Genomic DNA, 15,714 nt, shown 5'->3' with positions numbered 1-15,714 from the left:
GTAGAACTCTAGCCTAATATTTTGCATTAAAATAACTAGATAATAAATACTTTAGAGATAACATCAAGCAGGTGATTATGCTAAGCAGGGATAAATTATTCCTCCCTCATTATTTTCATAGTCAGATTTGTTCTTCCCTAAAATTTCCTCATCAACATGCAGCTTATTCCCATATTAGCTAACAGGACCTTGGTAAATCTAAAGATCACCACTTAACAAGTTAAACCTTTAGGTCTGTAACAGTTGAAAAATGGTAAAAATATTTTCCTTACAAAAAGGGAACATAATCTATTAATGAGAGTGATCCTAATTTTGGACGGCCAACAAGACAAACACCAATGAATTTACTAATCTTAAACCATTGTGGCAGGACTCCTCTTTCAGACTTAGTCTACCCTAACCCACACAAATTAAGCCTGAGCAATCACACAATGGAAACTTTAGAAAGTTCACAGTAATACTGGACATTAAAGATGAAAGCTGTAAATCCTGGTCATACCTCTGCCTATCAGCCCAAGGCCCATAGTTGAAGTCTGTCCCTTTTCCACACACAATGTCCAAACCCCAGCATGGTGGCAGATCCTGTAATTTGCTGTCTTCATTGCTGGCTTCTCCATCATTACTCTCCTCTGTCTCCTCTGGTACAAGACCTGTATGACATAAAATAATAAACATTATTAAAGGAAGCTGCTTCAAATTAGCATGAAAAATGTTTGCTTAAGCACAAGACAATTAAAGTGTCCTGATGTCAGTTTTACTTGAGAGCACTACAGTATGCAAATATCATATAAAGACACAATTCAATGCAGACTTCCAGTGGAAGGCCAAGAAATATGACCAAAAATGATCCAAATGGCACCTATCCTACATCAGTATACACCATTATCTAATGTGTTATCTTTGTTCAAGATTCAGGCAATACTTCAAGGGCAAAAAGAGCAAAAGCATATTTGTGGTACTTCTATTGGCTCCAAAATATTGCACTAACTCTCTTAGCATAAAGATTTTTCACCATTAAAAAAAAATAAATTATCTTTGTATTTAACAGAATGTACCTGGTTCATCCATATAGTAGTAGATATCAACATCATTGGACTGCATTACAACAAAGCCTTCACCCATCAGCCTTGGTGGTCTGCAAAGAAAGAGTGCAAAGAGAAAGAGTAAAAATCCACGTGCTGAGGTTGATCTTCATGAATTCAAGTAATTTTAAATGCAACATATTAAGCATAATGGATTTGCATAATGATTTGAGAAAAAACCCAAACCCTTGATCATAATGTTGCTATTATTATTATTATAATCATTACATCAAATAACTTAAACGTTTAGTTAACTCAAGCATGAAGATACCAGGTTCCTCTCCACAAAGGTATTTCTCAGATATTCTAAACCAGAAGTTACTACTGAAGTTTTACTTTCAGTGTTTCTTTCAGTCAAGAGTTCCTTTCTCCTTGTCCTATATAGTTCTTTCACCTGCTAATTGTTTTCTTACTAAAATAGCCCTCTACACCAAAGGGACAAGACATTCAGTAATTAGACCATTAGTTAATTAAAAATAGAAAAAAAACCTGTTCTGCCTCAATAACACTTCCCTCAATATAAAAGGATCTAAGTGATAAAACTAAGAGATGAAACGTTTCTCCTAACACTATTATATTGGTATATCACAATCCCTTTCTCATGTTAATTTACATATTAATAGATTCTAAAGTAGTAATATTATAATATGAAAATTCTGGGTTTACTGCAGAAGACACTATTGCAGCTTTTCAGCCACTTTCATAAACTGTCATTTCTTAACAAAAAAAACAATTCCTGTGACTGAAACACAGTCTAAGAGGGTGACCTGTTAGAAGCACACTGCCCATTTTACCACAGCTCATTTTCAAAGGCAGGAAACCTTGGAAAACATGGAAGACAGCAGAGCAGAGACCACGTACTGCCAGAAACTCTTCAAAAGCAATAGAGCAGGAACTCTGAAACTAAGTTTACTTTGAGAGTAATGACAGCAGTGAAAGATCAAATACTTTAACACAAACTAGATAATGGCAATGAATGAAAATGAGATCATTATCATTAAAGTACTCCCTAATATCTATCCTGAACTACCACCTTGAGCCTGCTGCCTCCAAACTTGTTCTGCTTTGACCTGCTTTTCCAAGCACAATTTTTTTTTTCTTTCCTTGGACTTTGGAGGACTTATTTGCAAAGCATGATGGAAGTGTTGAGATAGATATTTGTAATACAAAATGTAAGTTTTCAAGATGAAATTTTGATCTTTGTATTGGTTAGTCAGTCTGTTACAAATTTCATCAAGTCACTTGGCTGTTTTTTATATATTCACCACCTGCAGGAATTTCTGGAAGTTAAAACACCCAGCTTAAATTTTAAGCCAAAGCAGTATGAAGAGGGCAGGCTCTGAAGAGTCAAACATTCTCCATTTCCAGTGAACTGGGCAATTTTTTGAATTTACCCAGTAAATCAGAGCACATTTTGCGCACAGATGCCATCCTTGAGCCATCAGAAACTGCAGGGATGGTAAGAGCATAAAAAGAAAATACTTAGAGGAAGCAGGAGGAAAAGCTAATAGTTTGAGTATCTTAATCCTATTTTGTTTTAATCTTGTTTGTTTTCAATATTAGTTGCAGAAATTTCCTTTGTCGTCATGTTGGAGGAGTAAGATTCTGTACACAGCCACAGAATATTCTTTGAAAAACATAAAGGCATATTATAAACAGGAGTATTTGGCTGATAAAAAGCCAATTTAGGTACAAATGATGTACAGTTTATTTTATTACTTCATGGAAGAACTCAGGCTTGTGTTTGACTTACTTCAGTTTGTTCAAGCTGCCTAACCCTGCTTATGCAAAATACACAGAGGTAAAAGGATCAGCAATCTGTCCCCAAAAGATAACATGGTTTCCCCTCTACCAAGTGTTACACAGCTTTTGCCCAGTTTGGGTTTTTTTTTTAAGTATTTCCCAAACCATGAATCAGCTTTACAGATGTCAACACCTTAAACTTTGCATTTCAGACAGAAATTTAGTGCTGGCAAAGCCTAGGTACAGCTCTAGTCCATGAGAGAAGGAAAACAGACCTTGGACACAGGATGCCACATCCCTAGAAACATGCAAGGCCAGGCTGGATGGGGCTCTGAGCAACCTGATCCGGTTGCAGATGTCCCTGCTCATTGCAGAGGGGTTGAGCTGGATGGCCTTCAAAGAACCTTTCCAACCCAAACTACTCTGTGTTTAAACACACACACAAAAACACAAATCTACAATGAGATAGAAAATCAGGGCTTTTCTCCCTACATGAGATTGTTTCAAAGATCCAAAACTTAAAACTTACAGAGTGGTAGAAATGCCAACTGTCTAAACCCACTGAGTAAAATAAAGACATGGAAGCACAACCAATATTCTCTTCTTTGTGTTCTTAAAAGAAATAATAAAATAAAATGGATATAAAAATACCCCAAACTTACTCATCATTTTGAAGACCAACATATCTTGGACTTGGAACCAGCATGACTCGGACATTTTCCAATTTTCCCTTCACAATGTGCATGAACTGATCAAGGTGGCTTGAAGGTGGTTTTGTGGTGTACGTCAAAAAGGCATCATCAAAGTTAATGCAAAGTGTTTGTGGCTGATAATGATTCCCAAATGCCAAGCGACCCTAAATCAAAAAGCAAACCAAATTACTCACTACACACTGATCTATTATATTTAAGTATCTATTTACCTATAAAAATGCAGTTGAACCAGCCATGTACAAATAAAGAGTGTGGACAAAAGTCCTGGCCATATTCTGTGCAGATCTAGAAGTACTGCCTTATAAACTAAACTGTCCATTTTTTTCTCCTATCACCTCAATAACAGTTTTCCTGGGGGTTTTTTGTTGTTGTCCATTTGGGTTTTTTGAGGGGTGGTGTGGTTTTGGGATGTAACATCAACTTTTAAAGAATGTCTCCAAACATCCCTATTAAAACATGCAGGAAAGAAAAAAAAAAATTAAGAAAACAACCCCAAACACCTGCCAAAAACCCAGCACACCCCGTACTGTACAACACCCGCAATTTACTTACTTGCTGATATTCTGGAAATCATTACAAGTCTAAGACACAAGTATTTCCCCAAAGTTAGAACATAACTGTATTTCCAACGGCACCAGTAGGATTTGTGGCTGTGTCAGGGGTGTGCTGATGGTGTAATTTTAACTTTTTTAAAGCATGAAGGCAAACAAAAACCTCAAATAGAAAGTGTAAGAAAAATGAATGGCAGGTGTCATTTTTAAGCAAATACTGATAAATATTTTCCTGATCGGGGTTCTTTTACTCACCGTGCTCACATTGACTTTAATGACCGGAATAAGTGATCTCCACGAAGAAGAGGGGTCTTGAGATTCTGTTTTCACTTTAACACTAAAAAAAAAAAAAAAAAAGGGTGGTCATTATTTTGTCTTTTCTGCAGAAGAACCAACCAAACCTTTCTTCTAGGGGCCTTCAGGGCACAGATCCTGGGGAACACTCCTTCCCCAGAGGGGTGCCTCCTGCAAGGGACCTGCCAGCAGACTACTTGCCAGGCTTCCCAAGCCTGGGTGCTGACACAGGTAGGAAACAAGCATGCCTTGTTTAACTCAGAGCAATAGCTAAATAAATCTTCCTCAGGGAATCTTGGCCTGTTCTAAATACTCCTACAGAGGCATGGGATTTTTCATTTCCCAAGACACATCCTCCTCAAAGACAGAAATCCTTCCTGTGCCTGTCAATAAAGGCTTGAGATAAAAACCCAAAGAGACTGGCTGGGAGGCACAGCCTTTACTCAAACTCAGGACTGCCACAGCATCCTGCAGCTGCCCACTCTGTAATTTAGTAACTGGCCAGCAGCAATGGAAGGACTCAAGACTCATTAGATCTTCTCTGCTCCTGACAGTAAATAGTCTGGTGTGGTTCTGCCCAAAGAGAGGCTGATTACTGAACATCTGACTGCACTGCACATAAGCCATGTAAAACTCCTTACATACCCACACCGTGTTTTCTGGGGTATCCCAAAAAGAGAAATTAACAGAAGACATTTTGTGTAGCTGTACACAAGACCATACAGATCCTCACATTTTGCCTATTCAATGTCTTGAGCAGCTGCTCTACTGAGCAAAACCATTATTATTCTGCCAGCATAATCCTCTTCAACACATGCTTCCTCTCCACACTGTATTTCATACAGATTGTTCAGCCCATCTCTGATCATTAAATAAGAATGCTTGGTTTGTTTGGTTGTGTTTTTTAATTATTATTGGTAGGAAGTCTGAGGAAAGGGAAAAGATTCAGACTGTCAGGCTTGTCAGTGCAATTCCTCTCAGCTGTGCTTCCCTCTTTTGGCCTCCAGAGCACATGTTAACAAAACATTACCCAATTAGTTCAGCACTTTGCAGAACAAAGCATCGACAAAGCAGCAAAATGAGTAATTATTTACCTTTCAAGATTGGTGTGTGTTCTCTGCCTCCCATTCACTTGTGCTCTCTCATCATCTTTCTTCGCTGGAATTATTGTGGGATCCAAGCCAAACAGTTCTTGAAGTTGTCCATAAAGCTCAGAGCGGTTGTACACGTGAAATTCAAAGTCATTCACCATAATATACAGTCGAGTTTCTGCCTTTGGATCTAACCAAACAGTAGGAAAAGAGCTTCTAACTCTGTTTCAACATTCCCTTGGAATATTTACAGTTTCTCAAATACTCACATTTTGCAAAACCAATCCACATGGTACTGAACAGCTGCTGAAGTACATATTAAAAAGCAGTAAAAAACTCCACAAAATAATTACAGCATTCTAAGCAAATCAGTAAAACTTGGCAAATAAGACAGCTGCATACAAAATATTAAATCTGAAAGGCATTTCACCCCTAGGTCACAGTCCAAAAATAAATCCAAACAGAAACTGCACAAAATGGTAAATGAAGTTTTTCAGTCTCCTGTATGAAAACAAACAAACAAATATCCCTCTTGATGCATAGAACAGAAGCCTTGGTGAAAATTTCTGCTTTTTAGCACAGATATCACTGAGATGAATTCAATCTCAAAACCCAAACTGTTTTCTAGCCAGGCTCTCTGCTACAGCATGCCTGAAGTGGGAAAAAGCCTTCTTTTACAGAGAAACAGAAAACATTAATATGCAGAACTAACAGGATCATACTCATTTTGCACAATCAGCTGACATTTACACAAATTTAAAATTTCAACTGTTATATCATCTTGACTCTCTGATCCTTAAAACCTATTTTAACATCTGCTGATCATATAGAGAGCTGATTGTGACATACTTTGACATACTTTTGCCTCAGAAAGTGTGACCTAATTATGCAGTTAATGTGAGGGAAATGCTTGCACCACTTCCCCCTAATTACCCAGTTGAAAGAGCGCCCATTACACATTGACTCAAGAGACCTGAGCTGCTCTAAAAACCTCATCTGGTCTTTCTAAATCAAACAGATTTCAGGCAGCTGAAGAATCAATGGTTATTATAGCAGTCCCCAATCTGTAACTCAGGGGTACAAACTGAAGGCAGCATTTCCCAAAGACAGGAGAAATTAAAAACTCAGAGCAAACACTTGTGGTCAGGGTCAAAAGAAGTAATGCAGACGCCCAAGAGCCAAGGCTTAAAGATACCTGTTTGATTAAATGCACCCAATTTGATAGAAAACTCATCTGTCCCCCAAAATCACACATCTCTGCAACACTGTCCCAACAACAGCAATCCACTTTTCCCCCATCACACCTACAGTACCAGAAATTTCCATATAATTATAAAAATATATACATATAGAAAGTAAGTTTCCAGAGCACATTGACATCACAGTTTTCTTGAACAGGAGACAGAGAAAAGTTAATGAGCCAGCTTCAGTTCCTTCCTGTTTTCATAAAAACACCATGAAATCCATTTGTTGCCAATGCTAACTTGCATCAATAAGACACAGGCAAAGAATGACATAGACAAAGATCGGGATACACAATTGCTCACCCGGGAGATCTCAATATCATCAAGAACACAAATAAATGTAATTTTTCAATTCTTGGAGGCAAGCATTAGACTTCCTTAACTAAATGAAATCATATGTACTAATTCATTTCTTTGAAGGGGATTTAAAGAGACATCTCTTTCCTAATAACAAAAATAAGGTTTAACCTCCACGCATCAATTTGGCTGCCTAAAACATTTTTAGAAAAGAAAAAAAAAAGGGGCAAGGAAAAAGAGACAAGCAAATCTGAATGTTATAATACTGAATGATTCAAAGAAACATTTATGTAGTTTATGTACAAGTAACTACCAGATTGTTTCACAATGTGAAAATTGATAATGTGCTGCAGCACCTAAGCCAAGTCATTGGGGTGTACCCTATTCACAACATGATCCTCCAGCTTTTGTTCCTAAACCACTATAATTTCTCAAGTATGTACAAAACCTAAAGCCCCAGTATGATTTAACACTTAAAGAGCATTTTAGTCATGTTACTTTGTTGTCAGACATGTACACCTCTAACTTCTATGGTTACTTGGATTATCTGACCACTAATCATGTGGCCTTAAATGCCAGGAGGAAACCTTAAAGCCTTGCAATACTGCCAAGCAAAAACTGCCACCATAGAGGACAGACAACCATCTTCACTGCATTAAATTCAATTCATTTTTTCATTCTCTGAGCCACTAGAGAAATATGTTTTAACTGGCAGACAAAGACAATCCTATGAAAACCTGTTGGACAATAACCTGTGGCTGGAAAATCTAATTAACTCTAAGACTAGGTTCTACTTTTTGAATGATTTTTTTATGGTGTAAAGAATTTGAATTGTGCCCTACCACCTCAGAGTGTGAGCACAGCCTCAGTAAATAGAAGTGAGCAGCTCTTCCAAACTCCTATCACTGCTCAGAGTGGTGTCACATTCACCTGACAGATTTTGCATGCAGTACTGCTGCCACTGCTGAGTTGGTACTGACACAGCAACTGCTCTACAAGCTTGCTGACAAGTCTAAGAGGCTTCACACCAGCAGAAGCCACTTCCAAAGGCAAGGTGGGAAAAAAAAGCCCTCCAGAGTTCAATGACCCTCTCAGTTAGTGTATCTCAACTGCAGATAGCTGACATTTCTGGACCTCCTTGAATAAGCAATGGAGCTGTGATGGCTCCAAAAGTCAAGAGGGGCAGGACCCGAGTCCCATCCAACAAGAATCTAATCCTGTAAGTGATTAAGCACACAGCCCTAGGCTACTTATGCTTTCTCACTGTGTTTTCTGCTGATACAATTAATCTCTTGCATCTGTGTTAATCATCCATCTTCACCCAGAGATAAGGAAGAAAAATAAATGAATTTTTCACACTTCCCCACTTCTGTAATCACAGATGTCATCAAGACACAGGCTTGTCAAACACTAAAGAACATCCCTTACCGCAACACTTTAGCTAAAATACTGAAAGCACAACACTCACTGAAACTCAAAAACTAAAATCACTTCCAGAACATAAGACATCTCTATTCATCATAGTTATCAACTTCAATACAGAGACAATTATGGCTGGACTCCAGTTAATGAGGGCTACTATTAAGATGAATGGTTTGTATCAAGAAGGGTTCATGTCCCTGATAATGAAGCCTGTATTTATTTCATCTACTCTGCAACCAGTGAATAAATCCATACCTTCTGAGGATCCAGTGTACTTCAGGTACATATTAACAAAGCAATTGCACGCCTGTGATTGTGCAAAGGAAGTGTTTCTGTAGGCTACCTGTAAATTTAAACTTTGAAACCTTTTTGGGAAACCTACCGTGCTGCTTCTGCTTAGGGTTGTACATCTTCCACCAGCGAAATATGATAAATCCATCTTGAATTCTACATCAAATAAATTGGAATAAAACAGAAGTTGAGAGAGAGACAATCCCACATCCTACATGCAGTTTGTGCAGAGATCTGCAGCTGCAGTAGTGTACAAGCAACATGAAAGCACAAAGCATTACAGCACACAGTGTATGACACAATTCCTGCTTTAGCTGAAACTTGTAAAAAACCCCATATTCATTGCCTCCTCAGGGCTTTCCAAGTTTGACAGCAAGAATCAAAGCTACAAACTATTTGCTGGCATGCAGTTTATGAAACAAATTATTCTGAATCCCAGGAAATAAATGCCAACTACTTGGCCAACAGGAATCTTCCAGACTTAAGAGCAGGAACATGAGGGAGTCAAAGACATAAATGAAAAAACAGTTTTCTTTCACACTCCAAAGCAGTTTATTTGACAGGTATTAAAGACAACTACAATCTTATCCAGCACTCACTTCCAAACGATAACACTAAAGCAGCAAATGAGCTCACAAGTACGTAGGAGTGTTAAATACCAGCACCAAAAGAGAGAGTCTAACACTTATAAATACACCGCTCATTTGGAAGGCTGCATTTTGATTTGTGCTATTTAGACCTGTATTTAAAATCCTTATTTAGAAGGGGGACTCCCTTGGAAATGTGTACCTGATGGACATATCCTCTGTGATGAAATAGATTTCACGCACCATGACTTTCCCAGACAGCACAGAGAACGAAAAGGAACCTAATTATTAAAAAAAAGTGCTTATTAGCCTCAAGTTGTTGATTTTGTGAACAGAGAGAATACAGCATTAAACTATCTGAAAGGGGTTAACTGGGTATGTTGAGCTTCCCTTTTTGAAGGGAAGTCAGAGACTGAGAATACAGAAGACAAAGCACACAACTAAAGGATGCTGGGTTGGCACCATCCAACAATACAACCAAGCTCCTGAGGCACGAGTCACTCAGAAACATCCAGGTGCCTGGCAAAGCTTGTGAAAAGAGTTAGAAAAGCTGTTTTGAACATTTAGAGTTTCAAGCCATTGTGTGCAACACTGTAATCAGAGAAATAAAGATTCCTGATGGACTATTTTTAAAAATTTTAAATGGCTATAAGGATTTCAGTCCAATTATTATGACAAATTATGTTTACAGCAGGAAGGTTTAATAAGCTTGAAAAGACCAGCAGCTAATGCAATAGCCCAGATTTTTCCTAAGGCTTTTCACCTCACCCACAGAAAGTTAAGTGCACTGTAATTTAAAAAAAAATAAAAATCAGATTAAACAACTGAAACCAAGCTGTAAATCATGGGATTTAATTACTGTTATGTTCTGCTTATTGATGAGCTTTATAAAGAATACCATGTATTTGGCCAGCCATATCAGCTGTCCTTACTTAATGGCACTTTCACAGAGAAATTTTAATAAAAGTCTATAGGTCAAGTGTAGCAGCCAGAAAATATTTTATCTATTTTGCTCTTCAAAAAAAGCTGGATTTGAAGATGGTTTGAAATAAGGTTCTTAGATTCTTGAGGACATAAGCAAATGTCCTGCAAATGAATGGCAAGGGTGTCTCTGGCAGGCCAAGTGTGATTGGGATTTTTTGGCTTTAAGTTTTCACTACAGTTATGATGAATAGTTGCAAAAAAAGTCCAGAACTAAAGTCATTGCTGTTCTGTGAAGCAGACAGAGGAAGGCAGAGGAGTAAGTGAAAGAAAATTAAAAGTGTGATCAGTGAGGCTGTGGGCTACAGCCCTCTGTGACTCAGCACCAGATATTTTTGTAAGTGGGTGAGTACCCAAGTGATTTGTACTGACCTGTTTAATTCAAAAATGTTTAAAATATTTTAATAAAAAGTTAATGGATTTTGATGCAAAATGTTCTAGCCAGTATCAATTCTACATATCACAGTCCCAGTATGGATCAACTTGTCATTAGTTGTTCTGACAGCTTATTTAGAAAGCAAGGCCAGTGCTGGAACGGGACTCAAGGCTTGAGTCTCTGTTATGAGTCCGCTCCATACTGATCGTTTTCAAATCACTCTAACAAAGGAACACTGAGTTTATGTAAGTTTTTAGCAAACTGAGGTATAATAAAAAGCAGCAGACAAAGAGTGGCATTACATTAATCATAACTTACCAATATGGATGTAGCCATGTTTATATAATCTGTTAAGAACCAATGTTAAAATGAGTCCAATGTTCCGGGAATTATAGTAAGTTAGGTAGATAATCCATCCACAGGACAATATTGTTGCTGTTGAAAGATTACAATGAATTAAAGCATTTTTTGAAAGTACCCTGACCCAGATAAAAACCTTACCTATTAGAACTACAAGGCACAACAGTGTTCTTCCTGCTCTCCAAAAAATCTGAAACTGATGGGACACTTTAAGGAGTGTTTTCAGAGAAATGGTGTGAAAAGGGCGTGAAGAGTTGGGAGGGAAGGGGAAACGGGAAGTCCAGAAAAATATAGACTCTTCACTGCTCTTCCTTTTCCCAATATAAAAAAAACCTGTCCTCCCAGAGGACCTGCAGAAGGCATCACATTATTTCATTACATCACTTACCATCTAAGAAGTGAAATTTTATAGATTGAATCGTAACGTGCACTGTCCCACATGGACATTTATTTCAGAATACCCTAAAAAACCCCACCACCACCAAAGTCATACTACATGCCTTCCCTACTCTTCTCCAAATTATGAACTGTAACTTAAATTTCTAGTCTTTCAGGATTACCACAGGAAACGTTATCATATATGGAACCAATTCCTACGATGCTGCATCCTGAGAGAAACGTACCAGCCCTCGGGTTAGAAGCAATCTCTCAACGGTTCAAGCATGGAATTTGATAGAAAAAAAGGAAAGGAAATAGCAATAGGAAATATCAATCCAATGAGAAGCATGTTTTTTTAAAAAAAAATAATTAGGTCTGTTAATCCCTAAAGTAATTTTTACTTTAGTTGATTAAGAGCTAGTAACCTATTTCTGACTACAAGGGTTCTCAAAGCTTCCAGAAGGACAAACCCAAAAGGAATGGCACTGCCAAGGAATGGACTAGTTCTAATTCACTTTACTGATAATTACCATTCTGTTTCACCCAAAGCAGAGTAGGGGAAAAAACCTGAGCTTTATTAACAGAAGTTTCTCATTTATGCTAAAAATCACAGGTTTATTGTACTTTCATGGAAAAATCTGAAGTGCAGAAAGGCATAGGGGCATGGCACCTTCACTTTGAAGAGAGTTCAGATGATAAATAATAATAATAAAAAAAAAAATTTACAAAAAGAATCTGTTCTTTTACTGTTCATTTTTTATTTTTTAGTGGGATACTCCACTGCTTAATAACAATACTTTGTTGAAAGAGAAAGAGAAGGTGAAAAAGACTCCCATGACTTTGTTGTTTCCTTGCTGGAAAATGGATCCAGTGTGACCAAAATTCAAGCAGCTCATACCCTTGGGCAATAAGCTGCTTGACATGGTAAACAAACCAAATCTGTGTGGGTGATTATACAGGAAAGAGCAGGGAGGGTGGAAGCTACATCCCAGGAAAGAAACTCCAGCTGGTATTGAGGGAAGGCACACTCCAAGGACAGTGTTCACCTCCCCCACTTTCAGATGAGTAAGCTCCTCACTGCTGGTCCTCTGTGGGGAGGGAGAAAGGTGGGATGACTCAAGCACTAAGGGTCCATTCTGGCCATAATGCTTAATTTGAGACTAAAGTTTAACTAGACACTGCTAGATAGCTGAAGTCAAGAAGGTGACCTCTTAAGGTGACACATACTGAGAAAAATCGGGAAACCAGTGGAGTTTCCAGTCCTGATCCACTGCCTTCACCACTAGTCTCACCTCTGCCACAAATTGTAGGCTTTTCCTTTACCAAATCCCATAAACTCCACTCATTTCATTATTACATTCTTCATTTTAAAGCCTCTTCACTGAAATCAAGTTTTGGAAATGACATTTCCAAAGTTTTACTGCATGTGATTTTTAGAAATTATTCCAAAAGTGAGCAACAGCTCTTTGAGGAGCATGTTCATTTCTGGAATTCATCACCTGTTACTGAGACCAATAGTTAGCTCTTTCAGCATTCAGATGAGGAAATTAGTGATATCTTTTTATGTTCTCTTATAACATGATGCCATAGGTCAGCAGATAAAAGCAAAGAAGGAAAGCCTGCTTGAAACTGGGTCAGTTAATAAACATCACTTGAATATGTTTCTATCCAAACTTCATAACAGGAAGCAAGTCAAAGCTTTTGAAGACAAAATTTTCAGATCTATTTGCATCTGTTCCACGTTTTACCGTGAGCTACTACCAGTGACTTCCCCTATTTTCATCTTGACTACACAGAGAACTCTATGTTGAGTACAAACTTTCCACTCACACTAAAAGTGAAATAAGTAACAACCAGGAAGCATCCTCAGCTAATTTACCTATGTCCTTTCTATTTAATTTGGCCTATTGAGAAATAATTCCAGTATGTCAATAGCCAACAGACTGCTTTAACTTGTCAGAAGTGAAAGGGAAAAAATAAAGTTGTTGTTCTCGTGTTGCTCTGAGTCCAAAAGTCAAGGCTGAAAAGCAGGCATTCTCTACCTTTGGAAAAGGTCTGAATTCATTGCACACTTTCAGTATTCTTACATGGACCTGAGTACAACTTCATATTTATTTTGCTGTCCTTGATCCACCTGTTCATAGACTGAGAAAATAAAAGCACCTACACAAATATAAGCAATAGCACTATTGCTAGGAAAAAGAAAGCCAGCATACCTAAATCAGGCATGTTTACAAATCGAGCTCATAACTAATGACATGACAGCTGGGCTTAAAGGCTCATTGTGGCACACAATTTAGTCTGGAAGCTGTGTCATTAAACACAATGGTCTTTAGATCACCTTCCAAACTACATCATATTAAATGGCAGGTAGGTACATACTGGCATAAGGAAGTTATTGTAGCTGACTATCATGCTAATCCTTTGTAAAGTATCATAAAAGAAATTCAACCGGAACAAAAGAGGTTAACCTTACCTACTAACAGCCAAACCACATTGGAGTCATGTTCAGTCAGGAAGTCTTCCAGCTGCGTGATACTTGGGACAAAACTATCATTTTTTCTTTGATCCATTGCTACACTGTTTTTGCATCAGCACCTATAGAACTGAAGGAAAAAGAAAACCATATCAAAGCCAAAATGAGTAACAAGCACAGAACAGTTTGGAAAAAACTGACTATATACCATGTTAAATCATCTCCAGCAGTCTGTTTCATGCAAATACGAATGTACTTGTTTTATTCCTTCAGTAACAACTTCATGATTCTCAGCTACCTCTTCTACTCTAGAGCTCCAGAAACACTTCCACTCATCTCTGCTGGAACAGTTTCCAGGCACATGACTGCCCCAAACAAATTACATATCAACAAAATACCAGAATATGCTCTCCAAATTTAGTACCCTGGATGCCCTGTACAGCATAGAAAAGCAAATAAATGTCTAAATCTGTTGTGTCACAGCAGTCAAAAGGCAACTGAACATACAAGTAAAAATGAGGCTGTATTAAGTCTACTGACATGCAAAAATGCAACATGAGACTAAACCCCTGCCCTTGCAGAAGAAAAGGCCAAAGCAGACACTTCCAGGAATTATGGAAAATTCCCAAAACTTCCTGATCCACTGTGTCCATTAACTCTGCTTTAGGATGGATTTGCATCATCCTATAAAAACTGACTACCTGGTTGATCTGTTACAGAGAACAGAAAACGAGTCTTTCCAATCTTACACCTTTATTCAAACCACCCATAAATTACCTTGCAACTGGGTTATATTAATTAAATGTGATTAGCAGGGAACTGCTCAACTCAGCAACATCTGTAATTATACAGCAGTATTTTTGTTGCATTGGTTTCATTTGAAGTCTTCTCCCTCGGATGTTATCTGTCAAATCTTCTTACAAAAAGAGAGGCATTAATTCTGCTGTTTCTTTTTTCTATTCTCTAACACATTCCAGCTCCTGGCAGCCTGTCTTCCTGACAGTATTCAACCCTCAAAAAAAGTGAGTAGACTTTATTCCCCTTTGTTATGAAGTCTCTGATGGTCTCCCATCAAGGCTCTAGAACATAAACCTAAGTAACACTGGCGAGTCCTTGGTTTTTCAGCAGCATAACAGCTTTGGAACAGTCAGTATTTGCAAATGTTAGCAATAAACATAGCAATTCATCTGTTTTTTCCTTTAATACTCATACTACTCTCATAATTTTAACTGAAAGAATTTGGGAAAAAACTGCCTTTAATGCACTTGTTTCTCCTGTTGTATTCTGAACCAACAGCCTGTGTTTAGAACTAAAATAGGAGTACAGTCCCAAGAATAAGTGCTAAAAATTTGTTCATTACCCTTTCTGTAAGAAGGAATAGAATGGGGAGGAAAGAATATGAGAGCGACAAAGACAAAAAGAGAAACAACAAAAAAACAATGAACCAACACCAGTTTCCAGCAGGGATGATAAAAAAGCTACCAACTTACTCCCCTACAAGGGGGGGGGGGGGCAGAAATAAGCATCACACACACATACACAAACTTTAAAAAAGGAGCTACTGGTTCAGAAGGGACTTTAGAACAGCAAATTAAATCACATAATGGCACTGTGATTTGCTTTAAGACATCCACAGTACCTTAATAAAGAAGCCACATGTCAGTTTGTATGATGAAGCAGATGATGCCTCTGCAGGCAGCCTCCAGGAGCCTTTAACCCCTGAATCACAGGGTAAAGGGAGAAACCCAAATCAACACTTCCAGCATAAAAGGACAGAACTTCTTTCCTTTTCTTACCAAGGGACAACAGGATCACTCTGCTGTGATCA

The 15,714-nt window shown here is 38.0% G+C and overlaps 1 protein-coding gene across 10 annotated transcripts in view; it reads right to left on the bottom strand.

Annotated features, from left to right (window-relative positions):
- Positions 1-15,714, bottom strand: part of BLTP1 (bridge-like lipid transfer protein family member 1) — an 88,771-nt gene that overhangs the window by 66,577 nt on the left and 6,480 nt on the right. For all 10 annotated transcript variants that reach the window (XM_069012606.1, XM_069012597.1, XM_069012598.1 and 7 more), the window contains exons 2-10: positions 13,887-14,016; positions 10,991-11,107; positions 9,518-9,596; positions 8,820-8,884; positions 5,478-5,664; positions 4,345-4,426; positions 3,488-3,681; positions 1,056-1,135; positions 500-650 (exon numbers count right to left, since the gene is read on the bottom strand). In XM_069012606.1, the coding sequence (XP_068868707.1) occupies positions 500-650; positions 1,056-1,135; positions 3,488-3,681; positions 4,345-4,426; positions 5,478-5,664; positions 8,820-8,884; positions 9,518-9,596; positions 10,991-11,107; positions 13,887-13,983 (1,052 nt within the window). In that variant the 5' untranslated portion in view covers positions 13,984-14,016. The remainder of the gene's footprint in view (positions 1-499; positions 651-1,055; positions 1,136-3,487; positions 3,682-4,344; positions 4,427-5,477; positions 5,665-8,819; positions 8,885-9,517; positions 9,597-10,990; positions 11,108-13,886; positions 14,017-15,714) is intronic.

This window comes from Aphelocoma coerulescens, chromosome 4 (assembly GCF_041296385.1).
Source record: "Aphelocoma coerulescens isolate FSJ_1873_10779 chromosome 4, UR_Acoe_1.0, whole genome shotgun sequence".
Taxonomy (NCBI): domain Eukaryota; kingdom Metazoa; phylum Chordata; class Aves; order Passeriformes; family Corvidae; genus Aphelocoma; species Aphelocoma coerulescens.
Note: the sequence above shows the minus strand (reverse complement) of the source record. Positions and strands in the feature narration are given on the sequence as shown.